Source organism: Macaca nemestrina, chromosome 2 (assembly GCF_043159975.1).
Source record: "Macaca nemestrina isolate mMacNem1 chromosome 2, mMacNem.hap1, whole genome shotgun sequence".
NCBI lineage: Eukaryota > Metazoa > Chordata > Mammalia > Primates > Cercopithecidae > Macaca > Macaca nemestrina.
Genome location: NC_092126.1, coordinates 6,137,995 through 6,155,280, shown reverse-complemented (window position 1 = coordinate 6,155,280; position 17,286 = coordinate 6,137,995). Strand labels below are relative to the sequence as shown.

At 34.6% G+C, this 17,286-nt stretch overlaps 1 protein-coding gene and 1 long non-coding RNA gene across 7 annotated transcripts in view; one reads left to right on the top strand and one right to left on the bottom strand.

Annotated features, from left to right (window-relative positions):
• The window catches only part of LOC139361827 (uncharacterized), an 82,994-nt gene that overhangs the window by 57,230 nt on the left and 8,478 nt on the right, over window positions 1-17,286 (top strand). The gene's annotated exons all lie outside the window — the stretch shown is intronic.
• The window catches only part of LOC105470844 (fibroblast growth factor 12), a 583,980-nt gene continuing 571,415 nt past the window's right edge, over window positions 4,722-17,286 (bottom strand). For all 5 annotated transcript variants that reach the window (XM_011723103.2, XM_071090651.1, XM_011723102.3 and 2 more), the window contains one exon: window positions 4,722-9,462. In XM_011723103.2, the coding sequence (XP_011721405.1) occupies window positions 9,344-9,462 (119 nt within the window). In that variant the 3' untranslated portion in view covers window positions 4,722-9,343. The remainder of the gene's footprint in view (window positions 9,463-17,286) is intronic.

The window sequence follows — 17,286 nt, the reverse complement described above, 5'->3', positions numbered from 1 at the left end:
AAAAAAATAAAATACAAGTGTCACAGTTTTGGTTGCAGGAGACAGTGTGCTCTGAGTAGAAGTTTGAAAAAAGCTATTGTAACTTAATTTTGTCCTGAGAATGGGTGCTCTGATGCAAGAGAATAAATCTGATTCCTCATGAGCTAAGAGACGTTCATAGCCAGGACTGTATTGTCAGGGGAAAGTGAACTCCTTTCCAAGTAACAGAGAAGTCTATCTTAACATGTTCACACTACTAAATAAAGTAGCATTGTGAACCATTACAGCAGAAGCAAAAAATATCACTTTTTTTTTGTAAAGCTCCAGATTTTAAATACATGCTCTTAATAATTTGGGGGTTCTATGTCAAGACAGCAACCACATTTATTAACCTAATTCAGATCCAAATATTTTGTTCATGAAGTAAGCACTCACATAATGCGATTGCTTAAACAAGTATTTCTCTGGATTCACACAGAAGAAGTTGTCCTTGAATCAACTCTGAATATTCAGGCAACAGCTTAATATAAGGCCAAGCTCCATATCAAGAAATCTTTAAATATATCACTGCGATACCTCTAGGAGATTAGGCATGATGCTGAAATATGGCAGGAACATTGCAGAAGCTTGGCATCTAGTATCACCTGCTATTCAAATTGCCTAAACCTTGTCATAAGAGAGTCTTCTCCTCATAACTCTTACGCACATTTACAACTTAAAATTTCTCTGGAAAGTCAACTCCAACCAGCCTTGACTAGGCACTTAATAAATGTTAACTATGGTTTATTAAGGGTTCATTCAGTGGAGTGATTCTCAAATCTTCAGGAAAGAATCACCTGTCTTTACTCCAAACCGATCTCATCAGGATTTCTAGGGGTGGGGCCTAAGCCTCAGTATATTTTTTAGAAGTTATCAGGTAAGTCTAATATGCAGTTGAGGTTACAAACCAATGACTATATCCTAAGCAAGAATAGTAATGAAATCTAAATAGTAACAATGTATGATAACTACATAGATACTGAAATAATCAATTACTTTTGTTTCCTTGAAGAAACGAAATCAAGAAAATGAAATCATCTTATGCATTCTTGATGATATGCCTCTTAGACTTCTCCATCTGGAAGAAGGATACATACACTTGACCAGAGCCTAGGCCCTAACTATAGAGGCAATGATGTACTGGGTTTTGGATGGGGGAAACAGTGAGGAAGTAGAGAGAGTTAATCCCTCCAATTCCTGCTTCCAAAACCGAGTTCCAGATAACTATATACTCTGTATCTGAGAAGTGGGTGGCCATCTGCAAGTCTATGGACAATTATGCTGGCTATATTCTAACAGGTCACAGTCACTTGTTTTGAGATAGGTCAAAAATAACTCTAGCATTTAAGATGGAGAGTGAGTTAGTAAAGCAGATTCATGTCACTCTTGTCCATAATTCCATGATTAGTTCACATTTGGGCTGAGATGTCCCAGCACAGGTCATCTGCTAGTAGTGTCGGCAAGTTTCATAATTCAGTGAGAACCCCAAAGCGGGGTGCTGTGATGATCATTCTCCTAGTGAACTAGATATGGTAAAGTAATAGCATCTATGCTCTATCATTCTAGGGTGATCTGACCAAGATTTCTTGGTACACGATTTAGAGAATATTGCTATTCTAATCGATAGTGTTGAAAGAAAGAACTCATCTCCTCACACATCCTTTGTGCCTCTCATTGATTTCTTATAGGGAACACCCAAACAGCATGTAGGTTAGTTACTTTCCTTGTTGTACAGGAGATCAGAAATGACAGCGGCTCAGCTTGCCGGAGAAACAAGTATCCTGGAGCACAACAACATCATTAACCTAGACCATATAACCTGTTGGTTTTAGTACTGTCAGCAAGAGAATGTACTAGACAATGGAAGAGGCTGTGAATATGCCCAGTACAAACCTCAAGGGCAGTCCACATTTTGTGATAGAGGTGTCTAATTCCTCACCCAATTTCAATTCCTTTTTCTTCATTACCCATGAACCTCCAGTTCTGGCCCGTGAGACTTATGCTGGGGGTTTCTAGAAAAGATGCTTCCATGGTACATGTACCACATCTTTCTACCTCCCTGTTTTCCTTTTCCCTGTGTCCTAAATTTGAACGTGACACCTACAACTAGAGCAGCCATTTTGGACTGTGAATAAATGGTACTTTGAAGAAAAAGTACATTGAATTGCAGAGACTTTGTTCCTGATGTCTTCTAATGGTACAAATAACATATGGAATGCCTGTATTCAGGTTTATCATTACAGAAAAAAAAAAAGCAAACAAACCCACAACCTTCCAATTTAATTTAGCCACTATTTTCTTGGTTGTAAAGGTAAAGTACCAATTAGGTCTATTATGAGGGTATGTTTATGAGGTGAAGCTGTCAGCATAGAAAATAATTACTCAAAACACTAGGGAGAATATCATAAACAAATTCAGAGAGTTAAGTCAGTCAATGAAGCAGTGGTACAACTGAAAATGCATATAAGAAACAAAAAGATGAAACAGGCAAGGAAAATGACATTACAGACAAGTCACAGCATGACTGATATGCAATTCACATATTAAATACCTCCTCCTGCAATGTTCTTCTTGTGTATGTCTTTGTGTGCCTCTCTGGATCAGGAACATATTTTTCAAGACAGCAAGTTGCAACGGGTAGGCAGGGTTAATATACAAGTAGGTATCATATATAAGAGACATAGCACAGAAATTAAGATACGCTGTCTTTCAGATAAGGTTGTCAAAAAGAATTAGAAAAATAATATGACAACAGCAATATTATTTTATACTCGTAAGAAAAACAATTGTGAAAATATGAGCTCAGAAGATGCACATTACTTTTAAATAAAATGTATTCGATCCTCTCGAAAAAACAAACCTGAAAGTCAGTGGAAAATCAAGACTTTTTTTTGAAAGATGGTAACCCAAGGTTTTGATGCCAATATAAATATAAAACCAATACTTTCCACAAATGGAATACGGTGGTTTGGATTGTTAATACACTTTGTGCCATCCAAAGTGTTCAAAACATGTGCTATGTTCTGTAGAGGAGATTCAAGAAAGACAAGCACGGTTGTTGCAGGTGATTTTGAAGTGCAGCATTTTCTAATGGCCTAATCCTAGCAGTGCTTCTATGGGTATGAATAAAAGTAGATATGATATGAACTTCTGATCTAGAATAAGCAAACTGCATTTTCTAACCCCCTCCATGAGAGTCATCTAAAAGCACTGAACATATCAGATATACTGAGTTATTGTCAAATGTACCACTTTTCTTTAAAATTGCAGCTGTTTTTCTCTTCATCAGTGACCTGCACAGTGCCTTCTTCATAGCAGTCACTTAATAATGCTTAGGAAATTGAATTGTCAATGCTTTTGTTTGTTCTTATGGTTTATAGCAGTAGCTTTAATTAACCAATATTTGCATTTCTCTGCTGATTTTTAGAATATCCAATGACTTGTGATAGAAAATACATCTATTCATTAGTAGTAGAGATTTGCCACTTTTTGCTCTTCATTTCCATTTCCTCTTAATAAAAGGGCTCTGAATTTCATTCAAATATTTACCCCTCAACCATGCAGACTTGGATCTTTGGGGACAATCCAACCTCCACGTCTTGGTTGACTTAAACTAGTCAACATATCTCAAATTTCTGGCCATGGTCAGTCACTAAAGTGTGGACACATGATCTAAATCAGGCTAATGAAATGTAAGATGTTGTCTGGGGGATTCGAATAGAGAATAGATTATATACACATGCAGGTTCTGAAACTTCTAAAGGAACTTCTGCCTCCAAGAGGGAAGTTATACATGGAGGTGGACAGAGCTGAGATAACTACAGACAAATTAAGCCTTGATGGTGATGCTGTGTACCTAGATATTCGAGATGAAGTGCCAGTTTGGTTTGGGGATTCTTTCTGAGCAACCAGAAGCATCCTAGCAGATACAGATGTTCAAATACAAAGGCTGTACTGAAAACCTTTGAGTAACTTTTCATTTTTATTGATCTCAACTCAGATTTTCTTCCACCTCCTTTTCTGAACATTCTTCTCAACTAAGCCCTGCTTTGCAAGTATCTATATCTTTCCTTCAAATGATTTTCTCTTCTTGAGAGGGCTTTGTCGTCTCCCTTTTATCACTCAGCAAATATCTGTTCTTTTTCAATCCCTGATGATGCCTTTGTTGGCTCCTCAGTGGCATAGAAAATCTTTTTGGCATCTATCATAGCACATACTTTCAGGTATTGCATTATTTGTTTATTTATGTGTCTGCCTTTGTTATTGTTGTTGTTTTTGAGATTGCAGTTTAGTTTATGATGCCTAAACTCAACTGAGCCTCTAGTTGGTATGTTATGAACAAAAGAATAAATGAACGTACTTTAGTTCTTAATCCTTGAAAGCAAGATGTCAGGTTGAGACAAGTAGCTAAATAATTCCAAAGAAACATTTACTTTTCTTTCGACTCTTCAACAAAATTGGACATCTTTCCCATCAGTAAATCAATTTGTGATCTTTTTCTTAAGAAGAAACAGCACTTTTTCAGAAATATAGGATAAACACACTAAAAAAAATTGGTAGACTTCTCAAAGAAGTTTAATGTTTAAAAAAAAAGTGCCAATATTTTGTCTATGTGCATGAGCATCTCAGGATTTAATTGTTTTTAATTCCAGGAGGGTAGTGATGTATAAACATTTTACAAATCTGAGCTCAGAAAACAATGATTTGAATAATCTGTGCTTTAATGGAAAAATGAAACATTAATTTGTTTAGTTTCTCATACAACATGTTTACTAAACATTTCAGTGTCAATAATTTTTTAAGATTGTAACATTTAACCTTGTATTGGAGCTAATACCAATTCTAGCCATGGGAGTATGTTCTGGACTTTTTGAACAATTTTGAGTAAAATGAATGGCATTGTCTTCAAATTGTACTTGGAGCAAAGACAAAGAAACATCAGCTCATTCTTTCCAACTAATAGAACATTTAATGATGCAATTTTTATTACATTATTTTAAGGCTATTATCATAACGTTAAATATTCTTATTTTTGCTTCCATCTGTTACTAAAGCTCAATATATCATTTCCGAACATTATTAATTTTCACTTAACTTAGATTTAAATATTGAATTTTTAACTTGGGCTCCAGGAAAAATCCTGAAAAATAAAGATCAGCATCTAGCATCCTTTTCCTAAGCTTTCACCACAGATTCTCAATTTGATAGGACTTATCATGAAATCTGTATTGGGAAGTATAGCTTTTTAAGATAACTTTTTGTAACTAAAAAATAATTTCCTGCGCATCACAAGGGGGATTAAAAATCACTAAAGTACCGAAGGAACGTGTGCTTTGATTATTATTCCCACCTGTTTCTTTTTTATTATAAAGTGGCAATTTGTACTATCATTAGAAATATACATTAATGTATAAAGTTTTGCATTCAAATCTCTTTATTTTTGACTATGTATGACTAGAGACCACAAATCAAATAAAAACTCTATATAATATATCCTTATTTCAGAAGCATATGTATATATACACATATATATTTGTAGAACAATCCACTGTTTTAAATGTAATTTTGACTTAAAAAATGCTATTTACAATTTTATGACAGAGAAATAACCTCAGCCTTTCATGGTATTAAAATGAGCAGGGAATTTTTATGTTTGCGTCTCATCTTGTGCAGATGAAATTAAGCAATTATCATGGAAAACCTTCTCAAGAGCAAGGCCTTGTAGACTAAGGTATGAGGGTGAAATAGATTTGCTATTTCTGGGTCTATGTTTTAAAAAAATTACTGGCAATGTAGTCATACTTACTTCTTCACCAAGAAATCAATGCTCCCAAATTAGGAATTCCAAACTTTTCAGTATGCAACCTTTAAGTCTTTCCTTGTCCTTACTCTTGTCTTAATACTCTCATCTCCCACTGGTGACACTGCAGGACCACCAATCTAGATATTAGATTGTTGTTATTTTATTAAACAGAAGAGTCTTAGTTCTTTTAAACCAGCTTTCTGAATTAGAATGAGGCCCATAAAGCATCACATTGCATTACATTGATATCTCTTTATTGCACCAATCCATAATGGCTAAAAATATGCTATTAAATTTGTATGTAAATTTCAAAGCCAAAACTATTATTATGAGAATAGGATGGCTTGCTGCCCTCCAATTTGCAGAAGCACAAAAGTCTCTGAATTAGCAAATGGAACTTCAGCTCCATTTGTTTCTATACTTTATTCTCCGAGCTTACAAATCAAGTAAGGTATATTGACCAGAAAGCTATTTTGTGAGACGCTCAAAAGTTTTGTTTTCATTCTTAAGCTCGTTGATTTTGAAACGTATTCCAATAAGAACTCAGGATAAACATATCTTAATTTATATCTGCACAGCCAATTGCAAAGCATTACTAAAAGTCATATTTTTCCTGGGAAAAATCCCAATGCAACTCAAAAAATAAAACTTATTTTACTTAAAAAGGAATAGGTGATGAATGAATTGAAGACCCAGAAATCAGAACAATGAAAATCAAAGAAGTATTATACTTGAAATATGCCTGAAAAACAAAGTACTTAAACTCAATCATATTTTTGGATGAAGTTGGATATTATATGTTTATACATGGTAATATTTTTAAAAACTCAGTGACTACTGGCTTATTCTATTAAAGGTTTTATGTACTTAAGACATAAGCAGCAGTTAAGCTAACATTCACCCTTTGCTCTAAGCTACATTTTTTTGTCAGGTTTATGTATAAAAGAAACAAGGTTTCCAATTAATTCTCTGAACTAAACTGGAAATTCAAGACAAAGCTAATTTCCAAAACATTTTACTGCAGTGAACATTTGCTTAACATAATACAGAAAAAAACAATACACAAATTGGGTGGTTAGAATTCTTTCTTAACTGCTATCAGGAAGGAGATAAATGTGAGTCTAGATGATAAATGATGAATAGCCACTGAAAATAGAGGGAGGAATTTTGTTAGTGATTCATATCTCTATTTTTTTCATAACCGACTTAATTAAATATATTTTGTCATGAAATCACCATTGTGATTGATTTTTTATGAATTTCATCAATTGTATTATTTGTGAAACCATCAATTGTTTCACTGATGAATGTGTATCTGTGTGTATCACCACAAAAGCTCAAGTCATTTCATGCTAAGAGAGCCAGTGTCCCATAGTGTTGAGGTTTCTTTTTAATTTTTTTCAAATAAAATAAACTTTGTGCTTGGGATTTTTTCTTTTTTCTTTTTTTTTGGTTCTGGTAGTGACAGGTGTATTTATAATCAAGTTGAATCAAGAGTGACAAGAAGAAATACAGCTAGAGTTATATTTTTTCCCCCAAGGGTATTCTTTTCCTCGAAGAGCAAGTCTATTTTTAGAAAATTTAAATGTCTTTCTTTGTTACTTTCCAAATATTTTGGTTAAACAAATATCTCTTACAAATGTATCTTCAAAATCTTTGCCTAGATGCATAACATTTGTTCTTCCCAACTGCTTAGGTAAATTCCTTCATTTCATTTTCTGCTAACCTCTAGATAACATAAATAGGATACTTGGTGAAGGATATGATCCACTATTGAAGAAGAATGATTGTGTAAAGTGAGGGAAACTATGTTGACCTTGAAATACGGCAACCAATGGCAAGGTTTGAGGTGAGGGCCTAGAGCTTCTGCAAAGTGTATATATTTAGGGAGTCGTATTTGGAACAATACATGCTGGACAGTAGAGATATAGGAGAAGTTACATGCTATGTCTTCTCATTGGTAATATCCATAAATCTGCATACATTTTTTAACATTCTGTTTTGTGTGGTTTTTTTCTTTAAATTTGGATGTCTCTACACCACTCCTGATTTGTAGGACTAAATAGATCTATTTATTCCAATGCAAATTATAGAACATTTATTGCTTCCTTGATTTTTAAAAATACTTTAGTATTCTTAACTATGTATGTGCCTTCTCTTACACTGAGTTCTTTTTTGCTACTTTAAGCTGCTCACACAATCCTGTCTGTTGGAGTCATAGCTGCTAATTCCATATTATTTCTCTACACCCCTTGAAAATTTAGTGTATTACTGGTACCTTTCTGTGTTCTAGGAAACAAACGAATTGCAAACTGGACTTGTAAATGAGGATATATGTGTGCGTGTGCGTGTGTGTGTGTGTGTGTATAGCAACAAATTAGCTACTGGCTTCATAAGATAGTAAGTTAGGAATTTCACAGTCATGTCTCCAAATTTCATGGCAGAGTTTAAAAAACAATATAAGACTGTGGTAAGGTACAAAGGCAAATGCAATTTGCATTGACTAATTTCCTAGGACTTATTTCCTTATGTAAAACCCCTCTTCTTTCTTTCCTGTTGCAAGACAGGATACAAAGCTTTCTAAAACATGCACTTATACTCAAAGGTGTCCACAAAGCAAAAAATCAAACCAAATGCCAACAGCAAGTAACTTATATCTTACCACCTAGACATGGCACTGGCAAAGAATTCCCAAAAGTCACTTCAGCATTAGAACAGTAACTTTTTTTCCTAAATTACTGAAAAAAACCCAAAAAACAAAAAACTTCTGAAATAATATCTTTGATAAAAATATTATACTCTAGGATAATTTGAAATTATTTTTACGAAATAATTAAATTCGTTAAGGCTATTCGATTCAATACAAGACTTTCCTTTTACATAAGACAATCTTAAATTACATCTCAAAAATAATTTCTTACTCTTTTCTTGATGATAAATGGTTCCTGGCTATATATGTTATAGGTATTAGAATAGTTTATAATTTGGAAATGTTCAATTCCATGGTTACAAAAAAATCCTGCAAACAGAATGTAATGGTGTGTCAATTCCAGATGCCCAAATAAAATACAAAATCAAGCAAAACCACACATCGCAGCATTATCATGAGTTTAAGCTATTTAGTATATAACATCAGTTTGTGAGTTCAGTTCTCCAAAACCCTTTCCTTTAAAGTAATAACTTTATTTCATCTTTATTAATGTCTTCATTACAATTAGCCTTCTACGCATAACAATACAGTTTAATTTAATGTTTGTGGAGTTCTGATTTTATTTTTTCCTTTGCTTTTAAGTGTGTTAAACTTTGTGCATGTGAATTTTCTACCACATTGCAACAAGCAAGCTTTGGTTCAATTTTCTTGTCCTACACAAAGGAAGATTTTGAGTGCAGAATCTTAGCCACTAGGTCTTGCGTTGTCATTTTATTTTCCTCTCCTTGGGTGGATTTACTGGAAGGAAATGGGTAAATGGGAGGGAAGAGAAGGGGAAGGGATGAGAGAGGGAAGCAGGGGAGAGTTCTCAGCTATGTTGAATCTTGATTCACAACTTTGCCTCCATTCATGGTTGGTGTTCCAGAACTTTTCCTTGAACGCCCTTGTTTTTCTCCAATTTCATGTAGTGATGGTTCTCTGTACATACACACTGAAAGGCAAAATAACAAAAAATTACTTACGATAGTGGACATACATTTGCTTCAATAAGCTTTTCAAATTTGGTTTTACAATATTCTTCACTCTCACCACAAGCTCTTCTTCCCATTATAAAAAACAGTTTTAACTTGATAACATATTCAGTGGATACACATAATTTTCTTCCTGTTCTTTTAGTCATAACCTTTTAAACTTTTCTTGAACTATAGACATTTAAGTTGTTTCTGTTCTCTCATAGATAAGGCTTGAATCTTTACAGTTTCCTAACCTAGAAAACAGGATTTTCATCCAGAGTCAGAGGAGACATGGGAAATATTCCACTTTTTGGTCCTTAATCTGTAGTCTAATTTGGGTCGGTAAAAAAGTATTTATTTACGTGTTCCTAATCTTTACCCTACCATAGGAAATATGATGCCGTATCAAACCGAAATATGTATTGTCATTTCCAGGGCATCCTATGTAAAAAAATAAGGGAGGACAAAGAAAAGGAAAAAAGAAGAAGCAATTTCCCCGACTGCCCTAGATTTACCCAAAGTAAGAAACACAGTCCGTGACTTTTTAGTCATTCATCAATAGGGAATGTGATTATGCAAGCATGAGACTTCCGTTCACATCTATATAAACAGTTCTTTTCTCCTCTATTGTTTTGTCTGGCTGTAAAGTTCAGTCATCTGTGAGCCATCACGGCTATTCCTAGATAATTGTTTAGGAAGAACAATGCTTTCAAATTATAGTTATACCTACAAAACACATTAATTCAGCTTCATTATAGTGTTGTGAAATAGACAAATGTGACTAGATAAGAGTATATGATATGTCTTATGAAAATATCAGGAGTTACTTTTATCCTCGGCTTAGGAACAAACAGGTATCTCCACCTATTGAATCATCATTACAAAGGTTTAATAATTTGAATGTTACTTCCAACATCAAAGAGCCTCCTCCCTTGAACTTTCAGTGGTTACCGATTTGGGAACTGTGCGACCTGGATCCACACCCAGACTCAGCCATCTACTAGGCTTGTTAAGTTGGACACATTTTCATAAATGAAAAATAGCATGTTTGTGAAGATTAAATGCCTTGCATAGAGCAAGTACCAAAAAATGTTTATGAAACGTAAGGAGCTGATTTCTTTGTGAGCATTTTGAATAACTGATCTTCAGAGAATATAGAAATAAATTGTTTTGGCTGAAAGTATTCTAAATCCAAAACTAGACTAAAACAGAATTTAGAGTACAAGTGAGAGTCTCCTGAGACTGGTGAGGAGACAGATTTCTTCCAACGTATTCAATTATAGAACTTCTTAAATGTTACTGTACATGCGAATCACCTAGGAATATTGTTAAAACGCAGATTATGAATCAGAAGGATTGTAGTGAGCTTGAGTCTCCATTTTCAATAAGATCGCAGGTGATGTTGATGCTGATAAAACCCAGACTACACTATGAGTAGCAGAAAATATATGTATAAAATATGTGTGCTAAGGCTGTTACGCAAATTAGCCACATATATTTTAATGAGATTTTAAAGTATTTCAATTACTGCACTGATGGCTCTTCCAGCATCCCCAAAGGACTAAATGCCTTTGGCTGAAGTAACAGAGTATACATAGGAAACCAGCTCAGAGAGTAGATATATAATTTTCAAATGATACAAGTAAGTCATTCAAGTTTGTCTTTCTTTTTCTTGTTTTGTTTCAATAAATAGAAGATCCTTATGGAAAATCTTGCCAGAATCTTGAAGTTCCCTAAGTCCAATGGCTCTTACCTCTCTTTCTATTATAAAAATAATTAAAAACTCCAAAATTAAGGCATAGTTTTTTATTTGTGCAAAATACAACCATTTACATATAACTGCTCAATGCACAGGGAACATCAAGAAGCAACGAAGTGATTCAGCTGGAACGCTATTCATATGATACCATAAAATAGGTCTTCCCAACTCTGTCACCTAATCAGCTCTGAAAACTCAAACATCTGCAGGCCACACTACAGATTGCTAAATCAGAATCTCAAAGAATTTACAAAAATCTCCTTTCTAAAAAATAATATATTTTGACCTGCAAATTCTTAAGCTTCATTTGGGGATACTTGAAGAATAAATTTTTTAATTTTCATTAAAGTGTGTATTTTTATCTTTTTTTTTTTTTTTGAGACGGAGTCTCGTTCTGTCGCCCAGGCTGGAGTGCGGTGGCCGGATCTCAGCTCACTGCAAGCTCCGCCTCCCGGGTTCACACCATTCTCCTGCCTCAGCCTCCCGAGTAGCTGGGACTACAGATGCCGCCACCTCGCCCGACTAGTTTTTTGTATTTTTAGTAGAGACGGGGTTTCACCGTGTTAACCAGGATGGTCTCGATCTCCTGACCTCGTGATCCGCCCGTCTCGGCCTCCCAAAGTGCTGGGATTACAGGCTTGAGCCACCACGCCCGGCCATTTTTATCATTTTTTAAGCTGAGTTTCTTAGAGTTGCAATTTCCTTTTTAGTTTTCTTATGCCACAGATTCTACCCAAAACATTCACTTGTATCTTTTTTTTTTCTTTCTCACTTGCACATAAAATGCTTCATTTGTGTCAGCACACAATGTTACTATTATAATGACTGCTGCAGATAACTTCTCCAGTACTTTAACCCTGCTGGCCATCCTTCTATTGAGAGGTATTGCAAACTGACATCTGAAAATAGACAGTGTTTCAAAAAGACCCAAACTCACCAGTGCCACCGCAGGAGGTACAATTTGCTCTTTTTCTCATACAACTCAATTTCTCATTTCCCAATCTTTGCACTAAATGGAGTAATAAAATTAAGGGTTTTGAAAACCTAGTTCATGTCCCAGTTAGAAAACGACAAGTAAAAGGTAGGTTTTCCAGTTCACTGATGAAAACTGCCCTCCTCCTCAATAAATCAAATAGGTATTTAAATTTCTATACTTCTGTTAGCCAAAATAAAAAGATGTTCAGAGAATGCAAACTAAAGTTATTCTAGAAATTGCATGCAAATACAAGTACAGAGAGCAAAACCTTGGTCAAAGCAATAGATGAAATGTAATTTCTTGAGCATTAATTTTCATTGTTATTTACAGGACCTAGGATTCAGTAATACATCTGATTTAAGAAGCTGACAAATAAAGGGGAATAAGTCTCAATCAAATTTCTGAATTACAATGTAATTAAAAGACCATAATCCAATTAGAAAGGCAAGAAAGAATAAAGTACCTCCCTTCAGTAATATAACTGACTTACTACCATCCATAGTTGCATTACACTTAATGACTGCTATTCTGAATGTACATGGTAAATAATGAAACAAAATTGAGGAAGAAAACAAGGCGTAAGTGTTCTTTGAAGTGGATTACATGTGCAAATGTAAACGAAAATCACTGTGATGTATATAGCAGCCTCAATGATAAGTCCTTGAATAAATCTATCATTTCAGAGTATTCCAAGCAATTTTAAATTGATTAACTAAATTTTACGATTATAACAAACCAGTGAATATAGTAGGTGAGAAATTATCACCCTCATTTTTTAAATATAAAAGAAATTAAGCCACTTCCATAAAGTCGGATAGTGGGTAGTGGCAGGGCCAGGATGAATGTGTAGAGTTTCAAGGTCCTAGTTAAGAGTTTTGAATAAAATCAGGGATACCATAATTTATTCAATAAACAATGTAAAATGACTGACATATCAGTGTTTGAATTCTTACGTCTGTATGTTAATCAAGATTTAAGTTGGCCTTAACTTCAGTAAATATTCCTAAAGTCATTCGGAAATGGTAATAAAAGAAAATGTACGGCTGTTATAAAAAAAATCAAAAAAGAAAGTAACAAGAGTTTGTGGAGAAATTGAAACCCTTATGCATTTCTACTTCAGCGTAAATTGGTGCAGCCACTGTGGAAAATGAAATGGTGACTCCTCAAAAAATTAAATATGGATGTACCATAGGATCCATCAATTCTACCTGTAGGTGTCCACTCAAAATAAACGAAAGCAGGGACCCCAGCATCTATCTGTACATCCATGTCCGTAGAAGGATTATTCACTCTAGCCAAAAGATGGAAGCACCAAAATGTCCATTGACAAATGAATGGGTAAATATAATGAGGCCTATACATATAATGAAATATTATTCAGCCTTAAAAACAAAATTCTGACAAATACCACAACATGAATGAACCTTGAAGAAACTGTGCTAGGTGAAATAAGCCAGTTACCAGGGGCCAAATATTGCGTGATTCCACTTCTGTGAGATACCTAGAGTAGTCAAGTTCACAGAGGCAGAAAATAGAACAGTATTTGCCAGGGGCTGGGGGAGAATGGGGATTTCACATTTAATGAGCACAGAGTTTCAGCTGGGGAAGATGAAAAAGTTCTGGAGTTGGATGATGGTGATGTTTGCACAACAATGTGAATGTACTTAACGGCAATGAAATATATAATTAAAAATGATTAAAATGGTAAATTTTGTATCATCATATTTTACCACAAATAAAAAGCAAACACACAAACAACTTGTCCTGAATTGTCCTGAGTATAAGGTATAAGAAGTGACTATTAAAGCCAGAGGTATTCTATTGGCATAGGAAGAACCAGCAATTCCCCAAAAATCAAAAACCTTAGTTTTAGAACTGTATTAAAGAAGAGAGAGTTGAGATATAATTGAGGAGGTACAGGGTGAGGAAAAGGATAGAGGAATCTGATGAAAATATTCTAGGACTGTGCTGCCTAGTATAGCATCCATTTAGCCATATGTGGCCACTGAGCACATACAATGTAGCTAGTCCTAATTCAGATGTGCTGTAAGTACAAAAATAAACACTACCAGACTGGGTAAAACAGGGAGGTGATGACGAATAAGAAGGATAAGGCTAGTTGGTGTCAGACCTTGCTGAATTCCAGGCCAGAAAATTTAAACCATGAACATCATATATATCAGCCTCAATATGATGGTAAATGAAGAGTTAATATACTTAGTTAATTAAGTGATATAATAGTAAATGAAGAGTTAATGTCCATCAGACATGAGCGTATAAAGAAAAATCTATTAATTCTTTTATGTAGAAAAATGTCTACGTTTACATTATATGGATACAACTAGTCAGTATAGTCAAGAAAAATCATTCAAACTGAATCTCACTGGATGAACTCTGTAAGGAATGGCTGCCAGCATTTGAAACTTTGATGAGTTGTTCTGGTGCTTTGCAAACACAATCACAATTTGGTAGGAATAAATCTAGTTGAAGACCCATTACGTGTATAGGGCCCACTGCCTATCTAATATACCCCTTCCAAGTACCATAATTCCGAATGCAATTGAAAGGTGGGGTTCATTTGGGCATTCTAAAACATGTTCTTTTGTTTTAGGGGGAGCTTTATTTAAGAAGCCTAAACAAACAAAAAATAAATTAAGAATTACTAGTATCATTGCTTCTGGCTTTTTGGCTATGAACAAGTATGAAGAATTACTAATATCACATAGAAAATGGGAATCACATGTACTTTATAGTAAAATGTATTCATGATCTTATATAAATATCAGTACTAGAATTTGGAGTTCTGCTATTAATTTCTAATCACGTGCTATTAAGCAATGAGTGGAAACCTTTAACAAGTATGTCCAGAGAACTGTCTAGGCTCTGATCTTCAATAGCTACATAAATTCTACAACTCTTAAACTGTGGTTCTCAAATTATTCTTATCCTATGCCAGATTAAGGTTCTCTTCTAATAATCGGACCCTTATTATTAACCAGAAAGATTCCTAGTCCCCTGATTTGTGGTAGTTCAAAGTGCAATGTATTTCAAGAGGGACTTTTTTAATCTCTTTCTGTTATAATGAGCAATATTATTTCACCAGGAATAGATCCACTGTGCTTTAGGAGGTGCTAGAATTTTTTTAAATCTCTTTTTTTTCTTGAAATTTTTTTTCCTGCTTCCTCTGTGTTATGCATTGGAGCCTACTTCAACTATGAGAACAAAATTTGATATTTTAGTTCTTATGATAAGCAGTTATTTCTAGACTGGAAATAACGCAAAAACAAAACAAACAAATAGAAACTTCCTATCGTTCTTGTCTTCCCAGTTCCCCAATCGTGTTTCACAAAAACTCAGATTCAGTGGCACTTCCCATATGAAATTTGAAACAAATCCTCTAATTTAGACAATGTGGGATGTTACTGGTTAACATGTCTCACTCAGGATCTTGGGGCTACACTTGTTATACAGATTTTATTTTCAGCAGGTACGATATTATAGATAGTACTTAACATAAGACTGATTTTAAACTTTGTTTCTTTCTGATTGCACTTGATACTATTTTTCCAACACACTTTCAGTACCCAAATTTCAAGAATGTTCAGTGTCCTAAAGATGCTAGGCCTGCATGATAAACAATGTTATTTCGCTTTCACCTGGCTTTTCCGGGTTGTCCTTGATCAAGCTGCTTGCCCTGTTTCTATTCATTTGTCAAGTACATAGAGTAGGAAAATAAATATTTGCTTCCCCCGACCCCAGGATATTTCTGAGATAAAATATCATTGTTCCTCTAACGCATGTGTCATCCTAATAGTTTTGGACGAATGGTAAAATGAGATAATGTTTTGAAGAGAAAGCATTTCCTTTTGGTTCTTCAGTACTCTTTCTTCAAATCAAAGCACAGTCTTATTTCACTGCTTTTCTTCTTATTTTTCCTCTATTCTGATTTACATTTCCATTTTCTTCCTTCTTCTTAATGTTTCTTTCTATTCATGCTTTTGACTTTTCTGGAGCTATCGTAGATTGAAACGGAGAGATTCAACCCGGCTTTCTGAGTGAAAATAAGGTAGAGATTTGGTGCGAGAGTGTTCCTCCTTATTTTTAGACACAAGGACAAGCAAGGGTTTCTAATAACACAGCTCACAGTATGTGCTACTTCAAAGTACAGTGTTTACTAGCAATCGCCAGTTTAACCCTTGAATGTCAGCAGAATGCACTTGGGAGATAGACAGTAGTTACCAGGTGACCCAGCACAGTGCAGGTTTTGATTTTAACAGCTGTCTGACCACGCACTGACCTTGTAGCCACGGAAAGCCCTGCAGTTCTGGGAATACAAATAACATGCAATACTTGCTCAGAACCAGACCATAATATACTGACTTTGTGGTGATATATGGTATTTGTTCTATTTATTTAGTTCTTGCTTCATTTTAAAGTGAATAATTACACTTTTAGAAAAGGAGAAATGTGAAATCTATATCACTGAGCTTTGAAGTATTGTCAAAAAAAATCCATTTTCTCTTTGTAGGATTAGGTATGGATTTTTTTCCAGGGCAAGCTTTCTATTTGATATTTTTCTATTATATTCTTTTCGCTGGTGCCTGTGTTGCGAATGCAGTTATCAGAATATGCAGGCTTTCCTTGCCATCGTGGTGGCTCAGATTTCCCTATTTACAACTTTTAGCATTCAACAATACCTTCTATTTTAGTTATAAATTTCTTCTGAAAAAATTACAGTGAAACAATGACTGTGTTAAAAGTATGAAAAAAGTAAAATCTTGGGCATTGCTGTTATTTATAAAGCACACAGCTATAATAAACCAGGTGCCAAGTACCATCCTATGGGTACTCTCTTATTAAGCAGTAGCCATCTTCATAATAATATCTAACATTAACTGAGCACTTACTATATGCCTGCACATTATACAAACAAACAGTTTTTTAAATGACCCTAAAAATAGATACTTTTAGTGGCCTGTTTTGCAGTTGAGTAAACTGAAAAACAAAGAGGGTAGCTTGTCCAAAGTAATATAGCAATACAGGGCAGTCAGCTTTAAAATCCATGTG